Source organism: Lagopus leucura, unplaced genomic scaffold (assembly GCF_019238085.1).
Source record: "Lagopus leucura isolate 7727_CA_CO unplaced genomic scaffold, USGS_WTPT01 Super-Scaffold_100002, whole genome shotgun sequence".
Lineage (NCBI taxonomy): Eukaryota > Metazoa > Chordata > Aves > Galliformes > Phasianidae > Lagopus > Lagopus leucura.
In genome coordinates this window covers 58,032,242-58,047,363 of record NW_024962263.1, presented here as the reverse complement: position 1 = coordinate 58,047,363, position 15,122 = coordinate 58,032,242, and the positions used below count along the sequence as shown (strand labels likewise).

Sequence of the window (15,122 nt, the reverse complement as noted above, 5' to 3'; positions counted from 1 at the left end):
TTTCTGGATTAAAACAGTACTATGCTGCTGTCAGACTCTTCCTGGAGTCCCATAAAGAAGATTTTTTTTTTTGTTGTTGGTCCATAATAACAGTTTATGAGGATTTGGGGCAAGGCAGGAGATAGGAGATGTGTGCGTTCTAGAAGATGTCATGGGGAAAGCTGTTTACAGGGCTTACAGGAGGACACATTGTTACGTGTATCTTGAGAATTCCGTGTAAGAAAGAACTTCACTTTTAGTAATGAATGGTTTCTTCTGGAGGCTAAAGGACTGCTCAGTTCAGTACGACTTTCCTGTAGTGAATTTGCGTACTCCAGTACCAATTTGAGGGACGTCAACCTGATGCGATCTTTGAGAATAAAAGTATTGTACCAAACTGCTTAATTATTTGTATGGTAGTTTAGAGTCCTAGTGATACTTCTAAAAAGTTGTCATTTTTGGATTGCTGTTTATTTACTTATACTGAAAGGGATTAACACTGCAGATGGACGTATTGAAAGTTAGTGAAAGTCAGTTACACCTCTACAGTTAAAAACAAAGTGGAAAAGGAAAGCATCAAGATCTAAATTTGCTTATTGCTACTCTCCATACACTGTCAGTACAGGAAAACACCTTGGAACAGGAGCAGTGGGTGAGCAGAGGCTCTGACTGGAGGCATGAGGACTTCTGTGCTGTGTGTTTGCTGGACACAGCTCTCTTCACAAACCCTTGTCTGTGTGGACACATCACATTAACATATAGGTGAATAAATCTGAGGTGTAACGTTTATGTGCTAGCTTGTTTTCCTCCAGTGAAAACACTGGATGTTTTCTGTTCCAGTAAGCTTTCTTTTAGGTAAATAAGCTTCAATTCTGTTTACTCTGAATATTAGTATTCCAATGTGCGAGTCTTTGTTGAATTGACCTAATGTGTGCTTCTCTGGCAGGCAAAGTTACTTGTTTGGAATAGAGTATTGTGGGAAGATGTTCTCTTGCTTTTTGAATACAATTCTGTGTGAGAATGGGAAAATGTGTGAGAAATGTATTTAAATGTATGTTATTTTCTTGCCGTCAAACTGTGTAAAGAACTTGTGAAGTATTTTCTTATTTTACAGTAAATAATAATAGTAGTAAGAGCCACATTTCTTTTAACTCTGTTTAGGGCTCTATTAAGCAGGTCTTCTTCTAGAAGTATGTATGAAAGAGTTTGAGGGAATTCATTTCTTGTTATTTCTGCTGCATTTCGCCCCAATAAATTACATTTTTGAATGCATCATCGTTTTGATGTCATAGACTAATAGGAGTTATTTTCCACAGTAGTTATTTCTTGGTAATGTTTTGATAATGCAGAAAAACTTTGGAAGCTGTAGTCCTTTTCTACGGTTTTCTTCCTCTATTCTAGCTTCTTAAGTCTTCCCTTATGCTTCCTTCTCAAAATGATCTGTCATGCTTGGATAATAAGCTTTTCCAGCCCTTGACTCTTGCCTTTGTGGTTTTGGGTGTGTGCTTTGGAGAGGAGATGAACAAAACAAGGAAGCAGCCCACAACTTGTGCCTGGCTTCATCTTGCTTTTCTAAGTAATTATTGGGAGTTTTAGGAAGTACTTCTTCCCATTGAAAAATAATGCATCAATCTTTCAGTTCATCTGCCATCAAGGGATTATTTAGCAGTGTAAGAACTGTTACTTTTCTTGATTATGATCTGCTGTGTTTTTTTTTTCCCCTGCTGATAATGCTTCTCAGGTTTATGTATGCTTCCTACTGAATGTGGTTATTACGTGACCATGTAATTGTATTGTGATTGAATTGTGTTTTGGTGTGGAGAGGAGAGGGAGCTATCAGTGCATGAAAATAAGATATTCTCTTTCCTCAAGGGTGAAAGTAAACTCTCAGTCTGATGTCTGTCTTACTCAGAGCAATAGTGTCATAGCATGTGCTTATTTATTTCCCACTTAAAATGCTCTAGCCTCCTAAAAGAATTGGTGTTGGCTGCTTTGAAGATGTTTGTCTTTTTATTTAAGGTTATGACACCTGTACGTTACATTAACAGAGTTGCACAATGCTGCTTGAAATAGTAGTGTTGCTTAATCAGATTAATGCTTCCAAAAATTTTTCCTTGTAATTGCAATATACTTCAGTTGCAAAAATTTCCATTTTCTCTTATGAATTATGGTGACCTATTCCAAAGACAACCTCTTAGATTTTAAACAGTGTAAGGAGGGCTCTAATCGGTTCACACTGGATTATTTATTTTAATTATCTTTCAAGGACTGTTGCAGTTTAGAAAACAAAGAATCATAGAATTGTTTGAGTTGGAAGGGACCTTTAAAGGTCATCTAGTCCAACTCCCCTGTGGATGGCAGCCCCTGGCTCCTCCAGGCCCACCCCCCTCCGGGAGCAGGAGCTACCCTGGCATAGGGCAGCTCACACAGTTGCTCAAGGAAGAAAAGAAAATCTAGCAGCAGTTCAAAAATACCCAAACACTCTGCCACAAGCTTTTGTGGTAGAAGGTGAAGAAGAGACCACAGCAACTGTTACTGGCACTGCTGCCCAGAGAGCTGTGGGTGCCCCATCCCTGAAGGTGCTCAAGGCCAGGTGGGATGTGGTCCTGGGCAGCATGAGCTGGTGGGAGCAGCCAGCCCATGGTAGTGCTTGGGACTGGGTGGGCTGAAAGTTCCCTTCCAATTCAAGCCATTCTATGGTTCTACGAATTGGCTGAGAAATTTTATGGAGTAAATTCAGATGACCTTGAGTAGTACCAGGATTGCACAGTTTGATATGTTCTTTCAGGTTAGGAATAAAAAGAGAGCAAAGTGGAGCCACTAATTCTAATATTCATTTTCAGGAATGTTGTTTTATGTTTCTCTGTGGGAGACTGTGTCTGTTTATGCAGTGCTTCCAGGTGAAGAAATGTGTTTAAGCATACAGTTGAACCCATGTTTTCTATCTTGTAAAACTGCTGAGAACAGCTGAACACTCACCTGTTGTCACATCTGCTTTTAATAGTGCAGGAAGAATATTTGAGCTTAGGTCTTGCTTTTAATAGAGATACTATTGTGCATGGAAGATCGGAGGGGCTAAGGACACAGAAGTGTAGCTGAAGAGCTGCCTTGTACTTCCTTAAGTAATTCTCATATTCAACAATCATAATTCTTTCCATTCTCGGTAATGGCAGAGTTCCATTATAATCTGCCCCTTAAGGCAAGCTTTAAGGGTTTTAAGCATTCCAGCAGTGTGGTGTGTGTTGAGGAAGGCAACCACAGTTATTCATGAGGTGAAGCTTTGCACTTTGGTGTATGTGGAAAGAGAACACTTACTGTTTTTTGTGAAGATTTTTGGTTTGTGTTTCTAAAACAAATCAGATTTTCTGTTTTTCCATTTTTCTCAACTTTTTTTCCTCTTTATTTCCTTTCTAAGAGATTTCCCAAACTAGATTTCTAGAGAAGATCACAGAGCTTTTTTCCTTCTTTAAGAAGGGTTTTACTGTTGCCATTTTTAGAACTCCAAAGAAAAATTCTGATAGTTTTCCATCTTCAGCCTCCTTTATTATTGTTTTCCACAAACGAAGTATAAAGTAACTTAGAAATACATAAATATTTGTATTGTCAGTAAAGGGTGCTTGACTCCTACACCTGAGTGATCTTAAGTAAAATTGTTGAATATAATATGTATATATATTGTATATATATACAATTTTCTTGGATTTTAGTAATGTCAGTGTAAAATGAATTTGTGTTATTAGGCTTGACGCTGGTTTGTTGTTTTTTTTTCCTTGTTTCTGAGAGAGGAGAGCTAACAGCTGAGGAGAAGTCATTAGTCCTTTTTGCCTAATGGACTCTGTTTTAAGATAAAATTCTAAAGCGAATGGAGCAGTGTCTTCAGGCTTAAATAGCACTATATTGAACTCTAATCTTCCTAATGCTGGTGTGTTATTTCTGGATGTTATCAAACTGAGATAAGGTCACAGAACAGCTGAGGTTGACAGGGCCCTCTGTCTCCCAAGCTGATCTGGCCCAGCCCCTGCTCAAGCAGGACTCCAGAGCAGGGGACCCAGGCCTGTGTCCAGGCAGCTGTTGAAGATCTCCAGTGAGAGACTCCACAGTTTCTCTGAACAACCCAGGCCAGTCACCCACACTGCAGAGAAGTGCTGCATGATGTTCAGAGAGAACCTCCTGCGTTGCAGTTTGTGTCCATTACCTCTTGTTCTGGCACTGGAAACAATTGAAAAGAGCCTGGTGCTGTCCTCTCTGTACCTTCCCTTTTACAGCCATTGATGAGATATTTCCTGAGCCTCATCTTCTCCAGGTTGAGCAGTCCCAGCTCTCTGGAATGATGTTCTCCAGTCCCTTTATTATCTTTGCTACCTTTCACTGGATTCTATCCATTACATCCAGCTCTCTTACTCGTGAGCCCAGACAGCGCTCCAGGTGAAGCCACCCACCAGGTCACACTGCCCAGGGCCCCATCCAGCCTGGCCTTAAGCATCCCCAGGGATGGGGCATCCACAGCTTCTCTGGGCAGGCTGTACCAGTGCCTCACAACCCTTTGAGTAAAGAATTTCCACCTAACATCTAACCTAAATTTCCCTCTTTTAGTTTAAGGCTGTTTCCCTTTGTCCTGTCACTATCAGATAGTGTAAAAAGTCAGTCCTCTTCCTATTTGAAAGCTTCCTTCAAGTACTGGCAGGCTGTAGTGAGCTCTCTCCAGAGTGTTTTCTCCAAGCTAAACAAGCCCAAATCCCTCAGTGGCTTTTTTGTTGTTATCTGTAAAAATCCACATTTAATGAGCAGCAAAGTCACTGCTTATGAATAGATGAATAGTTTTAGTATTTTGAGTTTTCCTCATTATTTCTATGTATTCAAACTGTGAAAGACAGAAACACAGCCTTCTGGAACTCACTTCTGCAGAAACATTTTGCGCTTATAGTGTTTTGTTGCCATGACTGGATGCAAGCTTAAGTGCTTAGTTTGTCATGCAGATTTGCAACGTGATTTTGATATAGTTTGCAACCAATGCAATGGAATAGTAGAAACTTTTAACAAAACTGCTTAGAACCATTTATTTGCTGTTCTAAGTTTCCAGTTCAAATGCTTGCCTAAATAGTTTCACTTTCCAAACATTTTAAATTAACATTTGATTATTTTTTTTCGTGCCTATGACTCCGTTTCCATAACTATGCCTTTGTTTCATTTTACAGAGGAAATAAAGACTGAAACAGAGAAGCAAAGGTATGTGGTAGTTGTTTATATTGACTAATTGTGCTTTGTCTTCTTATAATGTGTGCCATGCTTATTCTGAGTTGTGATTATGGGCTCACTCTGAGAAGCTTTCTCATTTTATAAGATTGGTGGTATCCAGAAACACTCTAGAAGTGCTGCTAGTGCTGCTTCTATTATTGTCTCTTAGGTTAGAAGGCACAGGACCTGGGAGTAGAGGTAGGAGACAGCTTAGAGAGGACTGATTGAAAACAGCTGGCAAGGGTAGGAGTAGATGAGAAAATTACTTTGTAGGGAGGGACATGAGCTGAAAAGGATTTCATGTGAGTTCAGAGGAGGACAAAGGCCTGGAATGCACATAAAATACTTGAACTGTGAGCAGGCAAGGAGAGAGAGGCTGAAATGGGTAAGTGAGAATGAGTAGAGTGGTGTAATTTGAAAAGATAGTGTGGAAAGGATTTTGTTAGGGAATAGGTCTAGATTTCTGTGGGCAGTTCCTCTAGAGGAAGTGAAGGCAGAAGGCAGAGTTGGTATTCAATTCCCTTCTATTGTCAGTGAGTAATGTGTTAAGTATTGATAGACTATGAATGCATTATTAGTATTTAATTACATGTTCCACAGGATCTTCCTTATCTTTGAGTGTACATCATTAACCATGAGTCATGGCATTGCTATGACAGTTCTTACTGTTTGCTGAAAGAACCAGATTTGTGGATGAGACTGAAGAACTGTTCTTATGGCATAAGAATTTGAATGCTACATGGGAACCTGTTTCTCTGCTCTGGAAATGAATTTTTCTTTTAGGCAAATAATTTAAACCACAGTTGTCAGAACTGGCTGCTAACAATTTCTGCTTTATCCTTTGGGCACTCAAGTGGAGAGCTATGGATTTTGTTTGGGAAATTCAAACAGTTCTAGCTGGAATGGAAGCAAGCAAGAACTTTATTTCAGATATCAGGATTTATTTAATATCGAATACACTGAACAATTTATTCTAATGACATTTCAGATTAGGCATACAAAAATTAATGGAGGCATCTGATTAAGTCACTATTCTTCAGTTCCCTCTAGTAAAGTAAAATCAATACTATCAGCTCTTAGATGGTAAAAACAGATCTAAGATTTGTGTGGTGTTCAGATAATGTTGCACTGAGCGCCAGTCTCAGCCAGATAGTAATGTTGTGTTCCTATAAGAAGCTTTGTTAACAGTAGAATAAATAAAATAAAAGTCCACGTTATAAAGAATTGAAAGAAAAAATAAAATTGCATAATGTGAAATATTCGGTGAGTGGTGTTTGTTCTGGGCACTGAGTAAGGATAAGTAATATCTTGTCCTGCAGTTAAATGCCATCAAAAAAGTAATGGTAGAGCTGAACTGTAATAAACTTCGGTTGCTCTCAAAGTAATGCCTCCTATTTATTTCCACAGAAACCACAAAGAGCACAATAACACTGTTTGATGGAGCAAATTCTCAGTCACAAAACACTATTTTTCAATACAGTCACCACTGTATTTTCTCTACATTTTTGCCAGTGATGAACAAGAGCCTACATGTGACACTTGTAACAGTCCACACCAGTGGAGATGACCCACTGTTGCCACTGTTGAAATGCACCACCCACTGCCTCACTGTGCTCACATCCACTGTTTGGTCTCCTTAAACGTTCAGCAAGCATCAATGCATGTCAGTGGGTGCAACTTTTTCTGCATGGAGGAATTCAGTGACACACCTTTGCTTCATCAGCACTTGTCAGGCATCATTTTATCAGACTGCCCCTTCTGCTGCCAGCTGTCAAACAGCAACAGCGTGTATGGAATATTGGCGGGAAGGTTCAGCCTTTACTGCCATATCACCAGCATCTGCCTCTGAGGTCATGGGCCAGTGTAGTAACATCATAGGAGGCATTACTTTCAGAGTAATGTAACTTTCAAGTGCTTATATTCTGTTCAGTCAATATTTCAAGTTGCGATTTTGTGGTATGAAATGTAGGTCTTGTCTGTGCGTGCTTGATAAATAGATTTGGATTTCTTTAGTGCTGTCTTTATTCTGGCAGTAGCCTTTTGCTTTGAAGGCATTGCTGGACTTGAGCTGTGATTGGATTTATGCCAATCTTACCATAAAGTCTGTTGGTTTTTTTTTACATGCATGAGAAGGAGTTCTTTTTATAGGTCTCCAAATAGGGAAACTTCTTAGTTTATAAAATATTCACATTTTGATAGCTGTAATTGAGATTTGAGTATCTTAGCAAAGGTCTTACAGTGATAATTGGTTAATTTTTTTCAATTCCTGCTCTAGGAAAAGGCTCTCACCATTCACCTGGAATGTGCTGAAAAATAGATTATACTTCCCCATAATTTTGCATAGAAAACAGCTTCTTTGTTTTAGTTTGTTTTCTGTTTAAACAGAACTGGTGTTTGGCAGTGACACAAAGGGGAATAGAAAAGGACAGGGTGATTTATGTAACCGTTATACAGCTGAAGCTGCCAAAATCATTTTAAAAATTGATCATTTGATGTATAGATAAGCTTGTTTCCATGAGTGATATAGAGTCATAGAAAATCTCAAATTGGAAGGGACCCATAAGGATCATCAAATCCAACTCCTAGTTCCACATAGAATCACCCAAACTAAACGGAATAGGTAGTATTTGCTGGAGCGGGACATGTTGTGCCTTTAAATTTTACTTCTCACTTCCTCTCTTCAGGCCTCTCAGTGTTCTCCTAAGAGCACAGAACAGTAACAAAGATGTGAGCCTAGAGGAGAAAATAAGTTCTGTGGTTGTCTTCGCAGTGGTGACCAGGGCCAGACCCAGAGCCACAACCCCCTGCCTATCAGGCAGCACTGCTGTGCTTGGTGGTACCGAATCGCTTGCACAGGGCCCAGAGAGATGTGGGGTCTCCTCCTAGGGGGTCATAGAATCATTTATGTAAATATTAGCTGATTTTTATATTCCTCATACTTGGTAGAGCTCTTGGTGGAGGATGGTTTTGTTAGACAGTTTCCGGTTGCATGGTCAGATGGGAGGGGAGTTGCAGAGAGGGGAAACAGACAGACAATAGCCAGACAAAGTAATTTCTTGGCTGGCATTAAGATGACCTTTGGGTCTCTCTTCTCCCTGCTGTCCACTCCTTTTCATCATCAACAAGGTGATGGATTCTTGAGGTATCTTTCCAGCCTAAACCTAAAGGAAGCTTCATGCTTCTGCAGTAGCTTTCTGTAGTAGGCTCTTAATTTTCTGAGTCTCATCATGGCTTGTTCCTTATTTATGAAAAACTACGGTTTTATTTACAAAGAATCATTTTAACCTAATTTTAATGGTATCAATAGATGCAGAGCAGTCTGTTTTAAGACTGTAACAAGAGATGCCATCTTTCCATTCCTCACAGACGAGCTCTTATAGAAATTTCAGAGAGATTTGAGAGTGTATAAGAACAGCATTCTTCAGCAACTTATCTGATTTCAGTTGTCTAAAAAATTGCTTTGCTCTGTCTACAGCAAAGCAATTATTGAGCAATAAGTAAAAATTATGTATCCGATTGAAGAGCAAGCCTCTATTTTTCTTCAAGGAAAAAAAAATATATGGGGATAAATCCTTACATCTTGAAAAGAGGAATTACTTAATAGAAAAGTAGAGTCTTAACACCAACTATTCATTATTAAGACTTGGAATTTAGAAATTTACACTTTTAAAGTGCCCAAACAAGGATTGATGTTTGAATGTGATACCAGATATTTTCTCAAGGATTTGAGAATTTCAGCTTGCTCCTTAAAAATCTGAAATGCTAATATTTTATCAGCTTGGTTAGTTTAAGGCTTCTGCTGTGGGGCTTGGGAGTGCATCTGTTTCTTGGAGATACAATAAACTCCTAACAGTTTATTCGTGTATTTCAGCAACTTGAAAAACATTTTCGTGCCCAGGATGATAGAAAAACTTCCTTGAAACAAGAGCTTTTATTTGACGCAAATGTGGAGGGCCTTGATTTGAAATCAGTTATTCTATAAATTTATTTATTTACATTTATTTAAATATTAATGCAATAATTCTGTAATCCTTTGCTACAGAACACAAGGTTATGCTTTTTTCTTTGAATGATTTATCAAATCTGTGTAAGGTAGTGTAGTTTACTTTGTAGGTAAAGATACGTAGAGAGATTTATGTATTAGAGATACTGTAAGCAGTTAAACTGTTAATAATCTTCGTAATAATCTTCTTAAATGTTACATACTTACAGTCCTTTCAGATTATTAGATATGTTGGTAAGCACTGAACCCTAAAATTCTGTGGTGTCATCTGAAGTACAGCTAAAACTGTTTAAAATAAAAAGTTTTATGGATTTATTTTTGTTAGTTTATTTTCCCCTCAATTTATATCCAGAATTGATGTTTAAGATCTAACCTCCAGAATGTATGCACTCCCTCTGAAATACTGAACCAAAGTTGTAATATAGTAGTTGTAACTTCTAACTTCCAGCATCGTCTAAACATCTAAATTTTATCTGCTTCAGTAATGTAACTTTTTATTAGACTTCCACATTGAGTGTTAATTCCTAGAGAAGTGATGTTTAATGAAATTCTTGTTCCCTTCTCTTTGTGCTCCACATGCTGCTCCCCCCTAACGAGTTCACCTACTGTAGGGAGAGGTTTTTTCTGTTTTCAGAGGAAACAAGTTTCTATTCCTTCCAACCAGCAGGGACCACTGGATACCTACTTATTCTATAAATAAGTCAATTTGCTGTTCCATAAATAACACAAAGATACTATACAAGCTGTTAAGAATACTTACATTACCTTTGTGTGTTAACTTTGTAGAAGTTATTCCTTCCTAATATTAATTTTCTTTATGTTTATTTCATAAATGTTGCAGTGGTGAAAACTATTTGTATGATCACTTACAGCATTCTAATGAAATCATTCTGTTTAGTCCCCCTCATGGAGAAGCAAAACCTGGTTCAAGCACTCTGCCACCTGTGAAATCAAAGACGAGCTTCATTGAAGCAGACAAGTACTTCCTACCCTTTGAATTGGCATGCCAGTCAAAATGCCCCAGGATTGTCAGTACATCTCTAGATTGTTTACAGGTCTGTATGAGGTTGAGTTTCAGCTGTCAAATACAGATTCTGTTGATATGAAAGAAAAGTAGCAGTTATATGTAACAATGTTTTTGTATTACTTTTCTTGAACTGTGTACAAGAAACAAAATTAACTGTGTATGTGACAGTAGGTGAATGTGTCCTAGTTACTCTATAATTTGTATATGTTCATTTTATACATACTTTACCACCAGTAGTTGTGTGTTTTGATCCATTTTATATTAATGTGCAGCTACCTGTTTTTACTTACATGTGTTTAACTTAAATTGCTATCAGTACAATTAATGAAAGACTAAGATTTCAGTAACTGTGGGAATATAGTTGTCTAATTTATTTTATGCTTTTTGTAATTGCAGTAAAATACTTTAAATATGAGGTATGTAGTCTTTCAAAATATAATGTTTTCAGAACTATGTTTGCAGCATAGGATTTAGCTATTCTTTTCTCACGAGTGGCCCGACAGCAGTGAACTCAGTTCATTTACATTCACAGGCACTTGCATACTTGGCATGCTGTCTGATAGTGGTGTGGAAATTTATAATATTCTCATGCTTGAATTGATAGGACCAGTATATTGCTCATTTTGTTAATATGTTGCTTTTCAAAGTGTTGAAGACCTACAGGGAGAGAAAATAGGAAAAAAAAAAAAAAAGAAAAAAAAAAGAGAGGACTAGCTAGCTAGTAGCATTTAAAAAAAAAATTGTAGGTGGTTGGTGGTTTATTTGGTATTAAAAACATTTGTATGCTGATTACAGGTGAAGACCAATCTCATGTGAGGTTGTTTTAAAACAAATGGGATTCTTAAAAACTTTTATCACTGAACAAAAAGCTTTAATGTTAAGCTTCTTGACAAACGTGTTACAGTTGCTGAGTGAAAATTAAATAAACCTGGAGGATCTTATGAAAAACAGTCCTTTCTGTTTATGGAGATTTGGTGTGGAAAGTACAGTTTTCTTTTAAGAAGAGTGTACAAATTAGAGTTATCAAATGAGTTTATTTTAACAAAAAGCTGACTTTTTAAGTTCTTCTCTATGTTTTTTTCTCTTCCAGAAACTTATTGCATATGGTCATCTGACAGGGAATGCTCCAGACAGTACAGCTCCGGGCAAAAAATTAATTGATAGAATTATTGAGACAATATGTGGCTGTTTTCAAGGACCTCAAACAGATGAAGGAGTTCAGCTACAAATAATAAAGGTACTACAATTAGCCACTACTTCTGTATTTGTAGTGGTGACAACAGGAAGATGTTTATGACCTCAGAATTCAAAAGCAGAAATGTTTATTTTCTAAGTATAATGATAGTTCTTCCTTCGTTGTTTGCTTGAGATGGAAGCTGAATATCCTGTGTTCCTTTCCCTACTCTCTCCCTTTGCATTTTGAGTGAATTCCTGGTTGTGGCTTAAAGTCTGATACACAGAGCACTGGATGAAATTTCATTCACAGCAATTCAGTGGCATTTCTAATTATGAACAATTACTGTCAAAAAATCCTGTACTGCCAAGGGATGATGGTAACTAAGAAATGTTAGGATTATTAAATCCTCTTTGAAATTATTTTATGAAATGGAATTAGACCTGGTAGTCAGTTGTTACCAAGATATCTCTGTGCTGCTCTGTCATAAGCTTATGCTTGAAAGAAATTTAATCTTTCTTTCTGTAGGCTGTGTAAACAATGCTTGTGGAATTTATACAGGGGTTTCTGGTGGAATCTAGCTGTTTTCTGATTGCACCCATCAAATTATGGAAACTCACTATGGGAAAATATCTAAATAATCAAAGTTACTTAATGGAAATATCATGCTCTATTCTTTTGACTGTACTCTGAATGTTTTGGATGTTGAGTGGTACTGAACAATACAGTAAAAGATAGGTAACAATAATAGAGTATTTATTGGCTTGTATTCTTGTATGTAGATATCCTGAGAGGTTGACATTCTCGTAGAACATGTTTCCTTGTTTTAGTGCAAATTAGGTACTTGTTTCTCCTATTCCTTTTCTTAGCTCCATTCATCCTTTTTCTTGACGTTCAATTTCTCCAGCAGATAATTGTTAAAAACATTGAGTTTATGTTTCTGTCATCTGTTTCTGTTTTGCCCAAGCGCTTAAGACATTTTTTTTCTTGCAAAGGAAAGTTTTTGTTCTTATTTTCAGTGGCTGAAATCATTTTCTCTCCCCTCTGCTGTAGTGCCTTGTCTCCAAATGCTTTCTTAATTTTACCCTCTCGACGCTTACCCCATTACCTGGGCCAAGATGCTAACAGAATTAACCTTCCAGCTGAAAGTGGATATCTTTGACTGCATGTGTGTCCAATGGATGTACACTATGAAAAGCATGAAAGTTAGAAATCGTTAGCGAATACCACAACTTTTGGCTTCTACCATGAGCAATAATGAAACCTAATGGTTAGTCTTATTCTATTAGGCTTCATAACTGATGTCTGTGAACCTGTTTTCTCCAGTATGACTTAGTATGATGCGTAATGATCCAGTATGATGAAAGGATGGATTTCATGCCTTTTTGGAATGTTCTGTGGCAATTAATAATGCTCTCTGATGAGTTTTAATTCCAACAGGAGGTAGAAGATGTAGGACTTGGGTCTTCACCTTTCTCTACTTGCTCTCTCAAACATAATCAGTGTACCTTTGTGTAGTTAACAAAATACGCAAGTTAGAGATGTAGTCAACGAAACACGTAAAGCGGGGGCTGTCAAGGTCACCAGGCGTAACCAGGCGTAATCTGTGTGGGCCCCTTGCGTGGTTAGTTAATACATGAAAGGGGGGCCAGTATCACTGTAAAACCTAAGAATCCTGATCAATCCAGCACTTTCCTCCCTGGAGGGTTATTTTTGTTCTGCCTACTGGAAGGATGGCCTTTATTAAGTTGCCAGCTATTCTTCCAGCATCTGGCCTCTTAGTCAGTGCCTCCCCTCAGTGCCTCCCATCCCTGGAGGCATTCAAGGCAAGGCTGGATGTGGGTCTGGGCAGCCTGATCTAATGATTGGCAATCCTTGGCACAAAGCAGGGGGGTTGAAACTAGATAATCACTATGGTCCTTTTCGACCCAGGCCATTCTATGATGATTCTGTGATCTATGAGCCAGTGTTGGGGGAGAGTTCATACATGGTGCTATTTGTTGGCTTTTAGATGACTTCCTTAAGAGGCCTTAAAGATCATCTACTTCCAACTCCCATACCACAGACAGACAGGGTTGCCACCCACCAAATCAGGCAGCCCAGGGCCCCACAACTTCTCTGGGCAACCTGTTCCAGTGCCTTGGCTTTCCTGATACCATGTCATGTCTGGACAGCATCTCTGTATTCTTCCCAGGCTACACATCCCTATATCTGCTGTATGTATGTTTTTTCCCTCCGTTTGACCAGCAGGTTCTTGCTCAGCCATGCTGGTTTTCTGCTCCTTCTGCTTGATTTTATCTGCTGGGGTATGGAATGCCCTTGTTTTCTCAGAAGGGTATCATTAAGGAGCTTCTAGGCCTGATCCATTCCTGTGTCCCTCAGGACAGTATCCCAGGGCATCCCAAGTAATTCATTGAACAGGTGGAATTTTACTCTTCTGAAGTTCAGGATCCTTGGATTCAGCATGTTTTAACTCAATACTTGCAAGTCTCACAAAGCCCCCACGAACTCCTAGAAGTAAGGGAGAGCGCAGTGCAAAGCTTTTTGTGGCACTTAATTTTGTTACAACTTTTATTTGTCATCTTTCTCATATGATACTTTCTATTAGCAGGAGCAGAGTTTTTGTAAGTTCTGTGCAGAAACGGAATTGTTAAAAAACGAGAGGGTGAGAATTAAGGATGGTTGATGAATTTCAACTTACCACTCCCTGACTTTCAGAAGACTGGTGTAATGTAACAGGAATTTTGAGCAGGAAAAGAAGCAAAGTACCTGTATTTAATGAAGCTGTTCTCTACAGTTTGTTTACCTCTGTCATTTTTTTTCTTTAGCTAGTTTTATAGAGATTGTTTTTAGTCATCTTTCTTTTTAAATAAAAGCTAAATAAAGGCTGTTAGGAACTATGGTTTGTAGATGATAGCATTAGATGCTGTTTCTTGGTCATGTAATGTATTCTGTTCAGTGAAGATTGTAAGTACTGTCATCTGTACATGTGCCTTTACCTATGAGAAAGCAGGAGCACCACAAGTAGAAAAAGAAGGGACCGCAAGCAACTGTATGTCTGGAAGTAGAACTCAGGTCTCATGAGTTGCATTGCAGTGAGATGCATCTTTTTTGTTTGTTTGTTTGTTTGTTTGTTCATCTGTTTTCCTGTTAGATTGTAGAGGGTTTTTAGTGTTTGAGTGAGGAAAGCACGTTTGTCCGCTTTCACAGAATCACAGAATCACAGAATTGTAGGGGTTGGAAGGGACCTCCAGAGATCATCGTGTCCAACCCCCCTGCCAAAGCAGGTTCCCTACAGCAGGTTGCACAGGTAGGCATCCAGGCAGGTCTTGAACATCTCCAGAGAAGGAGATGTTCTGGTACTGTGTGTGGACAGAGATGCTGGCAATGCTGTAAGAGGTTCTGTAAGAGTAATTAGGCATAGTTTGAATAAGTTGCACAGCACTTGAAGTGCCTTGTGTTTTTAACTACCAACGAGAAACTTTCCATTGTGCTAGCCTTCCAGGGCTTCAAGTTCTCTGTTCCTTTCCATAAACGTACAGTGTAATCATTAACTCTGTCAAAGTTTTCAATGCAAAAAACTCTTCCCTTTTTTCTCTCACCTTCTACTGGAGTACAGTCATCAGTGTATGCATGATTATTTGGATCTGTACAAGGCTCTTCTGCTTTCCTTCTCTTTGCCATCATATGCTTTTGATAGTGTC

The 15,122-nt window shown here is 38.4% G+C and overlaps 1 protein-coding gene across 1 annotated transcript in view; it reads left to right on the top strand.

Annotated features, from left to right (window-relative positions):
- ARFGEF1 (ADP ribosylation factor guanine nucleotide exchange factor 1) overlaps positions 1-15,122 on the top strand; it is an 84,143-nt gene that overhangs the window by 22,014 nt on the left and 47,007 nt on the right. Inside the window, exons 2-4 of the mRNA XM_042869809.1 lie at positions 5,175-5,205; positions 10,116-10,272; positions 11,335-11,481. Coding sequence (XP_042725743.1) covers positions 5,175-5,205; positions 10,116-10,272; positions 11,335-11,481 — 335 coding nt within the window. The remainder of the gene's footprint in view (positions 1-5,174; positions 5,206-10,115; positions 10,273-11,334; positions 11,482-15,122) is intronic.